The sequence below is a fragment of the Canis lupus genome, chromosome 34 (assembly GCF_011100685.1).
Source record: "Canis lupus familiaris isolate Mischka breed German Shepherd chromosome 34, alternate assembly UU_Cfam_GSD_1.0, whole genome shotgun sequence".
Taxonomy (NCBI): Eukaryota; Metazoa; Chordata; class Mammalia; order Carnivora; family Canidae; genus Canis; species Canis lupus.
The window spans coordinates 3,344,275-3,361,858 of NC_049255.1; the positions used below are offsets into that span (position 1 = coordinate 3,344,275).

The 17,584-nt window shown below is 42.9% G+C and overlaps 1 protein-coding gene across 9 annotated transcripts in view; it reads left to right on the forward strand.

The window, feature by feature from the left end:
- Nucleotides 1-17,584, forward strand: part of CTNND2 (catenin delta 2) — a 913,511-nt gene that overhangs the window by 654,961 nt on the left and 240,966 nt on the right. For all 9 annotated transcript variants that reach the window (XM_038583305.1, XM_038583308.1, XM_038583306.1 and 6 more), the window contains one exon: nt 12,550-12,682. In XM_038583305.1, coding sequence (XP_038439233.1) covers nt 12,550-12,682 — 133 coding nt within the window. The remainder of the gene's footprint in view (nt 1-12,549; nt 12,683-17,584) is intronic.

Here is a 17,584-nt window from a genome sequence, read left to right on the forward strand (position 1 = left end):
TAAAGGGGAATTTTAAGAGTCCCCCTTAAAATTTCTTGCAGAGCTGGTTTGGAGGTCACATATTCTTTCAGTTCCTGCCTGTCTTGGAAGCTCTTTATCTCCCCTTCCATTTTGAATGAGAGCCTTGCTGGATAAAGTATTCTTGGTTGCATGTTCTTCTCATTTAGGACCCTGAATATATCCTGCCAGCCCTTTCTGGCCTGCTAGGTGTCTGTGGAGAGGTCTGCTGTTACCCTAATACTCCTCCCCATAAAAGTCAGGGATTTCTTGTCTCTTGCTGCTTTAAGGATCTTCTCTTTATCTTTGGAATTTGCAAGCTTAACAATTAAATGTTGAGGTGTTAAGCGGTTTTTATTGATTTTAGGCGGGGCGGGGGGGATCTCTCTATTTCCTGGATCTGAATGCCTGTTTCCCTTCCCAGATTAGGAAAGTTTTCAGCTGGGATTTGTTTAAATACATATTCTGGCCCTCTGTCCCTTTCGGCGCCCTCGGGAACCCCAATTAAACGTAGGTTTTTCTTCCTCAGGCTGTCGTTTGTTTCCCTTAATCTATCTTCATGGTCTTTTGTTTGTCTCTTTTCCTCAGTTTCCCTCTTTGCCATCAACTTGTCTTCTAGGTCACTCACTCGTTCTTCCACCTCGTTAACCCTCGTCGTTAGGACTTCTAGTTTGGATTGCATCTCATTCAATTGATTTTTAATTTCTGCCTGATTGGATCTAAATTCTGCAGTCATGAAGTCTCTTGAGTCCTTTATGCTTTTTTCTAGAGCCACCAGTAGCTGTATAATAGTGCTTCTGAATTGGCTTTCTGGCATTGAATTGTAATCCAGATTTTGTAACTCTGTGGGAGAGAGGACTGTTTCTGATTCTTTCTTTTGAGGTGAGGTTTTCCTTCTAGTCATTTTGCTCAGTGCAGAGTGGCAAAAACAAGTTGTATTGGGAAAAGGAGAATAAGAGAGAGAGAGAATGAAAGAAAAGAGAAAAAGAAAAAAGAAGAAAAAAGGAAAAAAGAGAAGAAAAAGAGAGAAAAAGAAAGAAAGGTGAAAAAAAGGGGTGGGGGAAGCAATCAGAAATAAAAAAACAAAAAAACAAAAAAACACCGGGGAGTGTCTTCTGATTCTGTATACTTTAGGTCCCTTGACTTCCCCTGGAACTTGTCCGTCTAGCTGGTGTTCTGGGGGAGGGGCCTGTTGTGCTGATTTTCAGGTGTTAGCACTTGGGGGAGCTGCTCTGCCCCTGCCTGGTGCAGGGCTCAGTGGGGGTAGTTTACCCCGTGAGGCCCCAGGAGGAACAACCGCACTGGCAGGGTCAGCTCTGCAGCCCTGGAGTCAGCCCCTGCAGTAGCTCCAGAACTCTCTGTCTGCAGGGCCTGGAGGCTCGGGGCAGGGCCGTTGATCTGCTCAGCTCGGGGCAGGAGCGTCCTTGCTGTCCTGGGCCCTCCCCGCCTCTGCCTTTCCCGGGGGGAGGCCAGATCCTGGGCTGTGTCCCGGCGCCCTGTGCTACGGGGCCTGCGCTGTTGCATTCGCGCTCCCGCCCCGCAGCCCCCTCCGCGGAGCCTCCCCCGAGCCCCTCCGAGCTGCTCCCGCCCCGCAGCCCCTTCCGCGGAGCCGCCCCCGAGCCCCTCCAGCTGCTCCGGGTCCCGCCGTGCGCGCTGCAGCCCTTAGGGAGCTCGGCGCACTCTCCCGGGGCGCAGGTGTCTGTTACTGTCCCGGGAGCCCGAGGGCATCCCCGCCCTCCTGGGTCCTGCTCCACCTCCCTGGAGCCCCTTTCCGCCCGGGAAGGTCGGTGCAGCTCCTGCTCCTCCGGGACGGGGCTCTCCTGTCCTGGGGACACTCGCCCCGGCCTCAGCCCGGCTCCTCGCGGGGCCCCTCCCCCTCGGAGGCCTTTTGTTTCTTTATTTCTTTTTCCCCGTCTTCCTACCTTGATAGAAGCGCGAACTCTTCTCACTGTAGCATTCCAGCTGGTCTCTCTTTAAGTCTCAGGCCGAATTCGTAGATTTTCAGGATGATTTGAAGGTTATCTAGGTAATTTGGTGGGGACAGGTGATTTGGGGACCCTACTCTTCCGCCATCTTGCCCCTCCTCCCATGATAAAACTTTTTGAGGATGATCAAGGCCTTTGTAGCGTTTTCCCAAATTCCTAATCTAATCATGAGGCAAAATCCTGATCTCTGCCGATATTAACAAAGTAAAAACTGTTGCTCTGGCATCCTAGAATCATGTGCTCCCCACCTGGATCATAAGTGTCAAATCCTTCCCTTTGTTCCCACTGGAGCTTCACAGGTCCAAGGTGATTTTTCTAAGCAGCATCATGGCCTCTTAATTTCAAAATGGGTACATAGGCATAGAATATAAACATTTTCCATAAAGTCATTATGGCTTACAAGGAAAAGTTTATGGGTACTAATTTGTCCTTTGTTCCCTTGGGCTACTACCACCAAACACAGTCTGTTAGAATTTCCAGGACAACTAAAGTATGAAGTTGGTTTTTCATTGTGGAACATTGAAAAAGTCTAGTTGTACTAATAGATAAAAAAAAAATGAAATTTAAAATTTGATACTGAATAGGTATCACGGTATAATTGATAATATTCTTTGCAATCTAATGGAATATTTAGGCCCTTAATAGAAGCAGAAATTCGCTGGTACTTAAAATACATGAGATTTAAAATAATAAATAATAGCAAAATAAATAAATTTTGCTAATTGTTTTTTGTTGCTTTTCATCCTTGGTCCCTGACAACTGAACTCTGAGACAAAGCCCATTCCTTGGCTGAGGTTTATTTAAGGCACCCAGGACCTATAATAGTTGGGAAATGAGCAGTTTTCTCATTATTTTACTGTTTCTGTGTCTCCACTTCAGCAGCCAGCAGAAAACTTACTAGTTGAAATTGGTCATCCTTATTCTGAAATAATACCTGCCAGTTCCCCAAAGTGGGTCCTAGCCTGGCCAGTCCACCTGATTGTCCCCAGGCAAGGTGTGATGGATGAGGCGACAGGAGTCACCAGTTAATGTGAGCACTGGTGGAAAAAAGGCAGATCAGAGCCATCCACTGGGCATCTCTTGCCCTCACATTCTCTATGCCACCCATCCGGACACACTGCTGTCTCTGCCTCCAGCATGCATCCAGACTCCCTCCACTGCACCATCACCCTCGCCAGGATCCCTGCAGAAGCCACTGCCCTGTCCTGCCCCCTCGAGTCTTTCTCAACCCTGCAGCCAGAGGGACCTTTTATGAACTCCTCTTCATCAGGGTATAATTTATATACAATAAACTTGCCATTTTTTTAGGCCTGTAGTTTCTGAGTGTTGACAGATGTATACAGCTGTGTGACCACTGTCAAAGTGATCCTCTAAAAATGTGAATCATCACAATGTTCAGTGGTGCCCATGTCTCTCAGAACAGAAGCCAAAAGCCTGCCATGACTGACAAATCCTGTGATATCTGGGCCCATACTGCTTCTCTCAGCATGGCTCCAGGACCCACTCCACTTCATTCACTGGCCTTCTCACCTCTTGTCTGACATGCCATGCATATTCTTGCCTCAGGGTCTTTTCACCGTTCTCCCTTTCTGGAACAGTCCTTTCACCTACCACCACATCCAAGTCCATAGTCCAGGTCTATGCTCCAGGGTCACCTTCTCAGAGAGGTATTCCACAGCTACAGTATTTACACTAATAACCCCCAGCATAGTGTGTGGGTTGTAGGGCAGGCACAAGCACAGGTATACTGCTATTGCCTATGTCTGCTTCATTTTTCCTGTTACACTTGTATTAGTTTCCTGTGGCTGCTGTAACAAAATACAACAAACAAGGTAGCTTAAAACAACAGAAATTTATTCTCTAACAGTTAAGGAGATCAGAAGTCAAGTCCAGGTGTCTGCAGAGTTGGCTTCTTCCAGAAGCTCTGAAGGAGAAAATGTTCATGTCTCCTTGCTTCCCATGGCTACAGTCAACCCTTGGCACCTGCTGGCTTGTAGCCACATCACTCCAGTCCCTACCTCTGTCTGCATATCACTTTCTTCTCCCTTTGTCTTTATATATCTTATAAGGACCCTGTCATTGGATTTAGGGCCCATTCTCAATCCAGTAAGATATCACCTTGATCCTTAATTACATCTATAAAGACCGTAAAGTTACATTCTGGGGTTCCAAGTGGACATAAATTTTTGAGGGAACATGATTCAACCCAGTACACACTTAACACTATCTGACAAATAATGTATCTTGCTCTTTTAATAATGAATTGCCAATCACAATTAGAAGGTAGTTCTCCAAGGGCAGGAACTTTTGCTGTGTTCAGTACTGAATCTCCAATGACTAGATACGTAATGTCCGCTCAGAGAACATTGGCTATAGAAGTGAGTAGTTTATAGCTGAATCCTTGGACAAAGCAGGAAGCCAGGCAGCCTGCAGGAATATGGGGAGAAGTGAAGGCTGCTTGGCCTTCCTGAAATAAGCTGCAGGTCAGAGAGGTGTCAGTTTCAAATAGATAACCAAGAGGTGATTGGTAAGTCAGAGTAAATCGGTAGATGAGTGGACTTGAGAATCAGCAATCACAGGGAGGACTCCCAGAGGCAGGAATTGGAGGTGGTCCCTCTTGGGATAATCCAACAGCTCTCTTCACCTTCCTGGAGTCTCTCCAGAGGAGTGGTCTCTTCTCAGCTTAAAAAAGCCATATCTGCATCTGTTTCCTGCAGCTGCTATAACAAAGTAACACAAAGTAGATGATTTACAGTGACACACATTCATCCTCTTGCAGTCCTGGAGGCCCGAAGTCTGAAATCAGGTTCACTGGTCTACAATCAGCGTGTTAGTTGGGCCACGCTGCCTCCAGAGGTCCTAGGGGAAGATCCTTGTCCTTGCCTTTTCCAGCTCCTAGAATTACTGCGTTCCTTACATATCTTGGCTCATGGCTCCTTCCTCTACCTTCAAAGACAGCAATGTAACATCTTATTTCAGTGATGTGCTGCCTTTTTATTCTATGCAAAGTCCATGCTGCCAAATAAGGTAGTGTTCACAGGTTCCAGGGATTAAAACCTGGACCTGGGACACCTGGGTGGCTCAGTGGTGGAGCATCTGCCTTTGGCTCAGGACATAATCCTGAGGTCCTGGGATAGAGTCCCGAATTGGGCTCCCTGCATGGAGCCTGCTTTTCCCTCTGCCTTTGTCCCTGCCTCTCTGTGTGTCTCTCATGAATAAATAAATAAAATTTAAAAAAAAAAGAAAGAAAAACCCTGGATACCTTTGGGGCCTTTTTCAGCCTACCAACGCATCCTAACCAGAGAGCAGCCATAGATATTGGGACAAGTCCCAGATTCTCCTTCTCAGTGCAGGAAGTGGTTGGATTCTATTCTTTGACTTAACTAACAAGAATAACCCTGTCCCCTCAATTTCTCTGTTGATGGCAGGGCTACTCATAAGGAAAGAATCAAATTGAAACAAGCAAGTATGGTGACCTTTAAGCTCATAACGTTTTAATTCTCTCTTTTTTTGTACTTGATTTTTCATTTGTCTTATCATATCGTCATAGATGATTTGTGTGAGTTGCCTCAATATTTTGTGAAAAGAGAGGATGTAATTTGTCATGCAGATTTTAAATAAAAAGAGGATCATCTCCAGGAGGGAGGAGCTGGCTGGGTGGTCGCTGAGGGCATCTGGTCCCTTTGAGCTGCATGCATCTACAAGCTGCACTGTGGCTGCTCCATCAGGAGACAAGTCGAGAAATCATGGTTGAATGAATTAATGTTTATGATGCAGTTTTGGGAATTATGTTTTCCCCAAATGTAAAGTGTGGAGAGAGCCGTTTCTTCCTAAAAACTGAAACGATTGAGCTTGTTTTCTAAACAGTCATAATTCCAATGCTGCTGCTTATATAAAAGCAAAGATATGGTGTTTAAATGTGATAAATCACGTAGGGCAGCTTTTGACTTTGGCTCGGAAATATCCAGGAATGAGGATGAAGACATCAATGCTTCCATGTGTTTCTCATTGGATAAGATCTCATTCATCAGGAATTAAAATATCTCCATTTTGTCATAAAATTTTCTCCCCATCCAGTGTTCTTACGTGCACCACCTCCACACCCCAACCTTATCAACAAAACCAAATCAGAAACAAAACAGCTCACCCCTTGGCTCTGGATGCAAAAGTTAAAGCCAATATGGTCTTTAGTTCAAAAGTTTACGACTTTATAAATGGTGGTGATTTCCATATCTTTAAGTGATGTCCATACAGCCCTGACCCAGTGGAAGTTATCAAGGCTGTAGTCAAAGTGAGCCATGTCCCTCCAACGTAAAAAATCAAAGTGAGCAATGACATGAAGCTTCGTTAAAAATCAGATCTTAAATTCTCAGACTCTGGTTGTCCTGGGGCTCTTTACAACGTGGAAGTAAACTCAATAAAATGTTGTGACAGCGCCATCAACCCTGTGGTTTCTGTGCCAGCATAACGTAGGAACGGATCTCAAACTGTTTGCTATTTAGCTCTGAGCTGAGCGCTAGCAATTTTAACAACTCAGATAGTCCATATAAGAATGAGGATTTTGTCACAATATTGTTGGTCTGTGTGACAAGTTTTAATGGAGAAAAGGTTACATTTGCATATTCTCCAGTTCCATTAACATTTCTAAAGTGAAGCCCAGTAACAAAGGAGAGAGTTATGAGTTCACTCTGGCAGAAAGTGGTAGATGGTTCTTATTTCTTGTTCTTCTCTTCTTCATCTAGTTATATTTACTACTGGACATTTCTCAACGGTCCACACTGCGTACCTGACATTGCTCTAAGGGGTTCATATATATTATTTCTGATCATCCTACCAATTACTCTAAGGTAGGAATTATTCTCTCATTATGAGAGATGGACTCAATGAACATTTACTCAAAACAAAGAACATGCCAGCCAGGAGAGATTCAACAGCAAACCAGACAGAGAGAGGAGGAGCCCAAGGCTGCAGAAATAGTTCATGGTGGAGCAGGATTGGAACCAACTCTGACTGCATCCAAAGAACTTTAGCCCACCAGGTGCTCTGCTGCTAGAGGGAGATGAAGGGCAAAAAAATGGGCACATTTTCATTAACAGTTTTTACTACAAGCTAAAGGAGTGTCTGTCTTTACACTTATGTTCTTTCAAGTAAGTATCACATCCAATATCAATAAACACATCAGTAAAGGGTTATTTTTTTAATTAAATGGCATTATATAAATTTTTAAAATACAGACATATATCATTGAGAGCAATCATAGGGTAACAATCTCTAGAATATACCCAGCTCTTAATACTTCACCAACCGCTTTCACATTTATTATTTCATGTATCATTTAAGAGCATATCCCATGAAACAGGTGGTATTGTTTGCCGTATTAGATCCATGGAAACCAAGATCAGCAAACACTGACGGGCTATCCTGTATTTATTTACAGACTAGAAGGGAGACAGCCAGATGTTCAAGTTCTAAACACTTTTCCAATTAATTCTGACACCAAATCCTGTGTCCATTCTACTAAAATAATCAAGGAATAAAAGATTTTTAACATGCTTACTCAACACAAGTGATCAGATACAGTTCATGTTTAGCCTAATATTTCTCAACCCAGCTCTAATGACAGTTTGGGGACAGACAGCTCTTTGTTGTAGAGGAGGGGTTCCTATGCCTTGTAGGATGTTGAGCAGTACTCCTGGCCTCTACCCACTGGATGCCATGAGCATCTTCCAATTGTGACAACCAAAAATGTCTTGGGCACTGCCAAATGTCCCCTGTGGACACTGTTTTAAACATATTTATTTTTAAGACATTGTCTAAAAAAATCTCTCCTTTAGACATTATTTCAAGGCAATGATTACAGCAGGCAACATCGTTATATGGTTAAATTTCTCTATTTGAAAGCAGACAGCTAGAGTTTTATTCTGGCTCTACCACTTAAGTTCGTACCATCTGTAAGTCAAATTTCCTCCTCTGTGAAATGAAAATAAACCACATAAGGCTACTTAAGGATTAAAGAGTTAAAGTGTGTGAACAGGGAACCATGGCAACTGACTTTTAGTGTGCTCACATTATTACTTAAGGTTGTTTTTCTGGCTGTTCTGTAAGCCTAAATAAATCTAAATTTCTTTAGATTTCTTTTTCATAATACTGACTATAAAGTAGAACCAGAATTTTTGTATTGAATGAAAGGCCTTCATGATCTCATCTCAAACTTAGTTTCCAGTCCTGTCTCCACCATCCCCGCCCTTCTCAGCCAGCACTCCTCCCCACAGCCTGTTTCTTAGCCCAACTCCAGCCAGGCTGAGCATATACCTTTCCCAAATCTGCCAACCCCTCTGTGACGTCATGTCTCTACCCATGCTTTTCCTTCATTGGTATTTGTCTTTTCCAGAACTTTTTTGTCTTGTGAACCATTCCTTCTCCTTAAGGATTAAGACCTTATGTGAAGAAACTATATCATGTACCAAATTCTGGCCCAAATGAGATGGACATTTTATTTCTTCTGGGCCTCTAGTTCTTTCTCTGGAGTCTATCTCCATGGGCAAGAAAAAATCCAGACAATCTCATCTAAGTGAAACCAAACCATTTTAGAAAAAGATATAAATCATTCCTCCAAACTTTTGCTGTGTGGGGGGGGAGGGGCAGGGGGATGCTCCTTCAGCATCTCTCTTGTGAAATTGAGGAGAGCATTTGAAAACATTAGTCTCCTGTTGAACAGCACCTGCTGCCTTGGCTGAGGCTGGGGAATTCCAGTTAGAAGAAACCAGAAGCAAACTCCCTTGGATGCACAATCCATTCCAGCCCGATTCCTGGAAAGCTGGTTTAGGCTGGGAGACATCAAGTTATTTTAAACACTAACTCACGGTTGTCTTCAGTTTTACCTGGCTTTCTAACCTCTCTCCCCCCTTTCTCCCAGGACCCCACTTTCACATGTTCTTACTGAACCAGTTGAAGTTCAGGACACAGCAGCTCCAGGAATTTCTTCACACTATGGGAAAAATCATTTGTTCCAATGGAGTTTACAACAGATAGAGTATGGGGGAGAGGGGTGGGAGAACAATTAATAGTAATAAAAGCAATGGAAGAAAATTTCAGACAGTTATAAGTATTGTGGATAAAATAGGTCAGTGGGTAAGATGACTCGAGGGGTCAGGCTTGTTTGACTAGAAACTTCCAGGAGATGCCCTCCAAGACTTCATACGTGATACATACATGAACTGAGACCTGATAAAGACAAGAGGGCACCATGCAAAGACCTGAGGGAGAAGCCTCCTCAAAAGTACCAGGACCTTGAGATAAGAAGAGGAGTACCATTTTCAATAGGAAGGATGCAGTTCACAGAGGTTGGCGCAGGAAGCTCAGAAAGAGACAAGAGTCCTCTGTATAGGGCCTCCCAAGCCCAGTGGAGGAGTTGGCTGTTTTCCTAAGTGCAATGGGAAGCTATTGGAGGCTTTAAACCACAGAGTTATGAGATTGATGCATAGAAAAGACTGGTCATGACAGCAGCATGCAGAATGATTCTGTGTGTGTGTGTGTGTGTGTGTGTGTGTGTGTGTGTAGGTGTAGATGTTTCAGAGGAGGAGAGAGCATTCCAGAATGACCAATTTGCCAGAGAAACAACCTCAGTAGAACTGAGGAAACACTCTTCCTGACAAGATGCTTTCTTCACTCATTCCTTCATGCCTTCATTCTTTCCTAGCACATTTATGTAGTGTTCATTATGTACCAGAGGTATTGTACACTCTAGTTAACAAACATGACCGGAAGAGTTGTGGCTCTGGCCTCACAGAACCACAACTACCACAGTATGGAGAGGGAGATAGTGATGTGTCACAGTCCACAACACAATGAGGCACTACCACTAGGCATTGCATGGATGAAACTCACAGAGGGCTTTGCTGAGGAAATCACAAAAAACCGGAAGCCCTGCATTTGAGTGAGAGGCCACTGGGCCAGGACCATTCCAGGTAGCAGGAGCAGAGGTGGGAGACAGCACTGCCCAGCTGTCAGCCAGTGTGGCCAGGGCAGGGAACCCAGGGAGGCAGTGGGACATGTCTCCCAGGATGGCAAGGGGGAAGATGGCAGATCCAGCAAAGCCTAGCGGGCCATGGAGATATCCTGGTCTTTATGCCAAAGAGAGTAGGAACCACTGAAGGGTTTTAAGCAGGGAAGTGGCACAATTAGGTTTGTGTTTGTGCCCATTTAGATGCCTTAGGGAGGAAGAAGGGTGAGCGGAAGGAAGGTGACTGGCTTGGTAAGCTGAATAAGAGGTGAGAAATAGGTCTGGGAAAAGAATAGTAGGGTACAGGGGATGTCTGGGATTCTAGAGGTTTCAAGGGGAGGCTGACGACAGTCTTTCTTTTTACCAAGAGTGAAGAGCTTAGACCCCTCCTGGAATTATGATTCCTTAGAAAGTGCATCTGTTCTGAGTTTGGGCTGTATGTGTACATGCACGCATGCATGTGCATGTGTATACATCCACCCACACAAATGAACTCATGTGTCTGCATGTGTGCAGAGTCCCTAAGACTGTTCCCCTAGAGCTCTTATTCAAGAGATACTATTAATATATGCCATTTAAGCCTAGTAGAGCAGTTACCATCTGGTTAATAAAATAGGCTGAAATGAATTCTTTACTAATCACTTTCCAATAGCACAGGCTCACCTGAATTCATCTTAGGCATCCAGTGTCTATATGACATTGCTAATGTTAATTTATAGATATTCTATAGATTTTTATTTCATTTGAACAAAGAATAGAGCTTTAGTTGGCTCCTATTATAAGCAGAGGGACTGTGATATCTTGATGTTGCAGAGGTGGGTTTTTTTTTTAAGATTTTATTTATTTATTCATGAGAGACGAGGGGGAGGGGCGGGCAGAGACAACAGGCAGAGGGAGAAGCAGGCTCCATGCAGGGAGCCCGACGTGGGACTCAATCCCGGGTCTCCAGGATCAAGTCCTGAGCTGAAGGCGGCACTAAACCACTGAGCCACTCGGGCTGCCCCTGCAGAGGTGGTTTAGAATCATGCAAAAGAAGGAAATTAAACAAAAAAGAAAAAAGCTTTCTGTGTTTCAATCCATAATTGTTTTTCACTTTGATCACATAGCCAAAAAATTTCAATAGTTTGCCCACTCAGTAATCACAGATATTTTGACATAGATGTATTACTGTACCTTATGTCCTTTTTGAGGATATGTGTGGCTGTCTCAAATGTTATGTAAGTGTATTAAATACTAAATGCACATTAAATCGAATGCTTTATCTTTCCAATAAAAACTGAGCCAATTCAAAAAGGAGTCTTATTGCATATTGTCTTCAGAGCCCGTAAAGGGCGTGCTAACACATTTCAAGGTTTGCTTGACAAGCTCTACTAGTTGTGATAAAGGGAAGATAAAGAGAACAGGTTAAAATCTATGAGGACACTTTTAACCTTTGTCTGTTCCTCCTCTGCCCCATTTTTCATGACTCTTCTTCTCAGATGACAGCACTGACCCGGCATCAACAGGATGTATGCTTTCGAGTTGTTTTTCCAGGAGTAGAGTGGTTATTGTAAAGCCATCTCATTTCTCTTCCACCCTATCCGTTGGATAAATAGTACCCTTTTGTGGCATGTGGGGTCAGGTTTTTATCTGTGGTCTCAGAGGTTGCTGTTTTATTTCTCTGTTAAAAATTGGTTCCCTGCTACAGGAATAGAATCCACACAGTTGGCCCTGTTAGCTGCATGTTCTAGCTGGTTGAGCTGATTGATTTCATAAAACAATACTCATTTGCATAACAGTACAATCAATCTTGTGTTTTAGGATAGACTTAAATGTCTCAGAGCATATTTGTTAAAATTAATTAAACAGCCAGCTTTTTGGAGTAGCTCAAATATGTAAAGGGGAATACAAGAGAAGAACATACAGTGCAAAAAAATGATTATTCAAGTTGTATGAATAAACCTAACTCTTTAACTTCCTTTATAAAGTCTTCTTGTGGCTCTACCCTAGCCCCCAGAAAATCATTCCGGGAATCTGTTTCTTTTTAAGGAAGATATTATGATAACAGTAGCAACAGTACTAATTATAAAAATTATAAAGATGGCGTTGAGTGCTATCACAACGATTTGGATTGGACCCATTCGGTTATATTTTCTCTGGTCTGATAATTTAGCTAAACACTGTACCTGAATCAGACCACTGAAATAAGATATTTGAAACACAACAACAACAACAAAAAGAAACCCAACATGACCTTATAAATTTAAGCCCAAATCAAAAATGTATATATTAATAAAATCATGTGACACCTTAAGTCATTTTTTAGTAATCTTCATAAACATGTCACTTCAGTTGACATATTTAAGATTTTACATATATATATGTTCTGCATATGATACATATGTGTATGCACATATACACTTCCAAGCCATCCTTTCCAGTTCTTTGCAGTGGATATGTGTGTAAGAAGAGCAGAACCATCATTTGTAAAGTATACTCTTAAGTGCATTTCGTAAATGGGTTAACTGTGTGTTAACACTGTGGTAGGATTTCTCTCTCATGTTCTCCTGCCTTCCTCTTGTTCAGAGAATTTGGATGGAGAGACCCGGAACTGCCTGAAGTGATTCAGATGCTCCAACACCAGTTTCCCTCTGTCCAGTCTAATGCTGCAGCCTACTTACAACACCTCTGTTTTGGAGACAATAAAATTAAAGCTGAGGTAAGCACTACTTGGATTCTGAAATGCCCGGTTGGCAGATTCATCATGCATGATCAGGGTCTATAGAGCAGTGTTGAAAGGAGAAAGAAATACAAAAACTCAAGGTATGTTTCCAAAGTTTCGATCCATATTTAAGACTGAAATGGCACTTTCTCTCTAATTAGTTGGCATGCGTATGCATACAGTCTTCTTCTTTAATTGTTGAATGCTAAGAGTACATGACCAAAGGTACCTGCTCATATTAAGAGGGGCAAGATGGTCAAATGCTACACTTTTCATGTGATTTGCCTTCCTCCCAGTTTTATCTCTGGAGTTATCTCTGCCTCATTGTCTTTGAGAAATACAAAGCATCTTCCTTTACAAGATTACTACAATCAATCTATGGTATTATCTGTCCTTCCTGGAAATCTCACGAATAGGATGAGAACTTTAGGCAATAAACAAACTTTATGTTAGAATCAAGAGGTTTGAGCCATTTACAAAATTACTAGTGAATAATATGGATATACACAGTCCATGAAAGAGCATATTGTCTGTGTCCATTATGTAAACAATTGTTAGTGTGCTTTGTGTGCTTGGAATATTTTGTATATACATTTTGTTGTGTGATATTTCTGGAAAAGCACAGTGGTCAGCACAGCTAACTCTGATTTCTTTAGACAGGGGACAAGAATTTGAGCATAATCTGCTGAGTAATCACATTTTTTAAAAAGATGTGACAAGCTATAAAGAGTCCTCTCCATAGCATGGAAGCAATTTTGAGGATGAGTTGAAATTAGTTTAAGAGTGGAAATAAGAAATTTGGATATATAATTGCAATTTATTATAGATGTTGCTTGCTTGCACTGGGATAGATATAGCCTAACAGCTTTTTCATTTCTTTCTGTCTTCCACTGGACTCAGAGGACTTAGAAAAGTCACATGTCTTTGTGGATGGAATATAGGGCAGTGCTTTTCAACCAGGTATGATTTTGCCTCCCACGAGACAGCTGACAACAACTGGTCCTCACAATTGGAGAGGGCTGTGGTGTTGCCATCAGCATGTCTCTGGGAGGGTTAGGGCTGCTGCATGTCACTCTAAAATGCGCATGCATGGGGCAGCACCCATAACAAAGAATCATCCAGTCCCAAAGGTCAACAGTGCCAACACAGATTAAAAAAAAAGATATTATTCACCTAAGATAAGTTTAAAAGGTCAGAAAATACTAATAAAATTATATAAGATGATCTAAAAATAAAGGTATGTGGCTTCTGTCCCAAATGGAAATTATTTCAATCCTTCTATATGTTTAATAGAAAACAAAATGGCCCCTTCAACATGCAGGACAGATTTCTGATTAGGGGATTACATACCATCATTTTTGCAAGATTACAACTTTGAGAGCTTCTTTAAAGGCCAGGGAAGCATTTGATTCCATTGTTTGCATAAGGTCGGATCTGGAGGATTGTGATACCCCCACAAAAGCAGGAACAACACTCTGCTGTCAAGACTGATGACACCATGCATACACCTAGAAAGTATGAAAAGTTGGATACTCCTAATGAGGCTTATTGGAATGGGCAGGGTGGCTCCTGAGCACAACTGAAAAACGCTTGAATGTAAGAAGGGAAGTCAGCTTGGGTTTTTATGGTGATTATGGGGTGGAGCTGGGGGAGTGTTCTCATGTCTGGATGGGGCTGGTGTGATTTGAACTTCCTGCTAGCGCCAAAGAAAGAGGCATCAAGCTTCCTTACCACCTTGCTCAGATGTGGGCAAAATGGGAGGGGGAGGCAGAGGTTTGAAAGCTGTCAGAAGCCAAACATCCAAAAACAGAGTCTGAATCATTATTATAACAAGTCATATAGTTGGTCAGACAGTACAGACGGTGTGGCCTGGGGAGGCATGAAGTCAGTGCTCCAACTGGCTCTGTCTACATGATCCTTGGACCGGCCTTGAATCCTCTCAGTAGTGATGACACCCAGCAACTGTCTGTAGACTTGGGTGTGGCCACATCAGAAGCACCTCATGTCCCAGGGCAGACAAGAGGAGGTGAAGGGCCAGGGTAGCGGGTGGGGGTGACCCTCACAGAGTCAGTGTCAGACATATGCCACTCCCGGTGCTGCTTCCCCGCTCACCAGCTGTGCTTCCCTGAACAAGCTGACTGTCCTCTCAATCCTCAAAATAGAGATGCCCAAAGCTCTATGGTGGAGTCTTTGTGGGGACTAAATGATTTAATATATGCAGACTGCTTAGTGATGACGTATTCATTCACTCATTCCTGTTCTTTTCTGGTCATGAACACAGAACATTCAAATTACTTTATATCTTTTTCACATTCATTCTAAGTTACTTTTTTTTTTTTTTACTTTATTTAACATGCAAGTTCTTTTATTTTATGTATATGTGTGTGCGTGCACATGTGCTTATTTTTCTCATTTTGCCACAAGTGTCCTCAAGGCTGCCTGTGTCCCCTCTCACTGCCTGGAGATCCTTCCAGCAGCCAGCACTTAGAGCAGTGGCCTATCTTATGGATGTCAGTCCTCCACTGCACCCCCTCAAAGGCTGCAGACACAGCAGGGAGCTCATGGTAATGTTGTCCTGATCCCTGGGAGGCTGAGCCAAGAAAGACGGGAGGAGCGATATAGGCCTGAGGGCACCGCCTGATGCCACGTTGACAAAGTGAGACCAAGTTGGCAAAGGCAAGCCGAAGGGGCAGTGACAGTCCACACGCCTAAATAAAACACCAAGTGACCACCTGGAGTTCCCCGTTGTCATTCCTCAGTCACATGGGGAGCACCTGTGCGTACACACGTAACCTCTGATAGGGACTTGGCACATTGTGTTTGGCGCTTTCATCCTAACTGTGGACCCAAACCATTAGTAATGGTTCTCCCTTTGTGACGGATGGCTGCCTGCCATGTTTTCATACACAGGTATTGATTTTTGTAATTACCTGTTGTTCAAATACTAATCCTGCAGGCACTCGCCTTTCCAGTGTACTCCGGCTCCTAGCCTTTTGATTGCACTTTATTGAATTGATTTAGCTCTTCGGTCTACATTTCATTATTGGTATTGACTTTGCTCACACAATGGATAGACCATTGAACAAAAGGCAGAATTAAATCTCCACTATGTGGAGGGTCATAAATCATGCCTTTCTCATTCCTTATTACGGTGCTTTGTACGGTTTTCACGTAATGAAGCTGAGAAATTCAGTTGTGTTACAAATGAGGCCTGATCTCATAGGTACAGGGTTGAGAGTTCCCTTCCATCAATCTAAGTGGATGAAGGCCCCGTCCCTAACTTCCCCTCCTGGTCTGGTGAAGGCAGGTTTGCGGCAGCCTCCCAGGAGCCGGTGCAGTCCAGGGGAGAGATCTAGGGGCGGGGGCCGTTGGCAGCCACCAGTACCTGCAGTAGAGTCTCGGACACCAGGTGCCCGGACCCACATCAGAACAGTCAGTTACCAATGAGACAGAGGGTGTTCCACACAGAGCTCAGAACCTGACTGAGAGGAGATCACAACAAAACCCCTAAAGAGGCAGGCGAAGGAGAAAGGGTAAGGATAGGGTCTGGGCCGTTGCCACAAACATGCTGAGTTTGTACAGCTCATTCCCATGGAACCGAAGAGTGTCTGATAGTTCAGTGTCCTTCTGCTTTAGGTCAGAGATGTCAGTGGTGCCATCTCCTAGATTGTTGGAAACACCACAATAAATTGAGCTTTACATAATCCGCAGAGTTGTTAGACATGAAAAAATTTGGAGGGAAAAAAAACACTAAAAAACCCCCCAAAACCAAACTTGCTCATTGGTATGTACCACCAGCATCATGTAGGAAGTGCCTATGGGATGATAATTTTAATATTTTTCAGAAATCTTTTCTCCATTCTTTCTGGGAATTCCACAGTTTTAATATTTTTAAATATTAATATTTTTGGATATTGACTTGGGGATAATATGAAGTGCCTCTCGCGGGTTGTAACGATTTGAGTTTATTTATGTTCTTCTGCTCTGTCCTGTTTGTGCCCATGCACCACATTAGGATAGGCACACAGGTGGGCACCCCATACTCACATGCGAACAATCATACACAAAAAGGAGCGCAATCTGTATGCTATATAGTAGCATCCAAAATCATATGTCTCCTAGAAATTTAAAAAAGTATTATCACAGTTTCAAGTTTGATGAAGGATAATCTTAAATTCAAAAATTTTAGCTATTTGGGATGCTTGGGTGGCTCAGCGGTTGAGCGTCTGCCTTCGTCTCAGGGCATGATCCCAGGATCCGGGATTGAGTCCCGCATCAGGCTCCCTGCAAGGATCCTGCCTCTCCCTCTACCTGTGTCTCTGCCTGTCTCTCTCTGTGTCTCTCATGAATAAATATATCTTTTTAAAATTTAGCTATTTTAATTTACTTTATAATAAACTAAGAAATTACACTGATTAGAAGTTTGAAATTAATTTAATAAAAATTTAAATTTTAAAATAATTCTAAAATATATTTTCTTTCAAACATAGGACCATTCCTTTAAATAATAGGCCTTTAAACAAAACTGGGACTGCATTGTAGGACGTTGTCATTAACTGTGTTCATTTCTCTGTGATGGAAGTGGCCGCTGACTGCTGCTGCTGACGACTTTTAGGGTTTTGACCTGATCACTTCTTCCTATAGGAGAAGTTTATTAAACTGGCTTTGGCTATCAAATTTGCAGCCCACGTGTTTGAAAATCTTACACACTAAACTTGGATTTCATTGTTAAGCACAATTGCTCCAGGAAACCACTATTGGTTTTACTCTTCTAACTCTCAGCAAACCTCTGAGGAATTGCCTTAGCATCATGACTCCCATGAAGCATTTTTTGTTGTTGTTTTTCAAGAAATGATATGTTCCATTCTAGTGGGAAAAAAGAGTTCACCAAATCTTGGT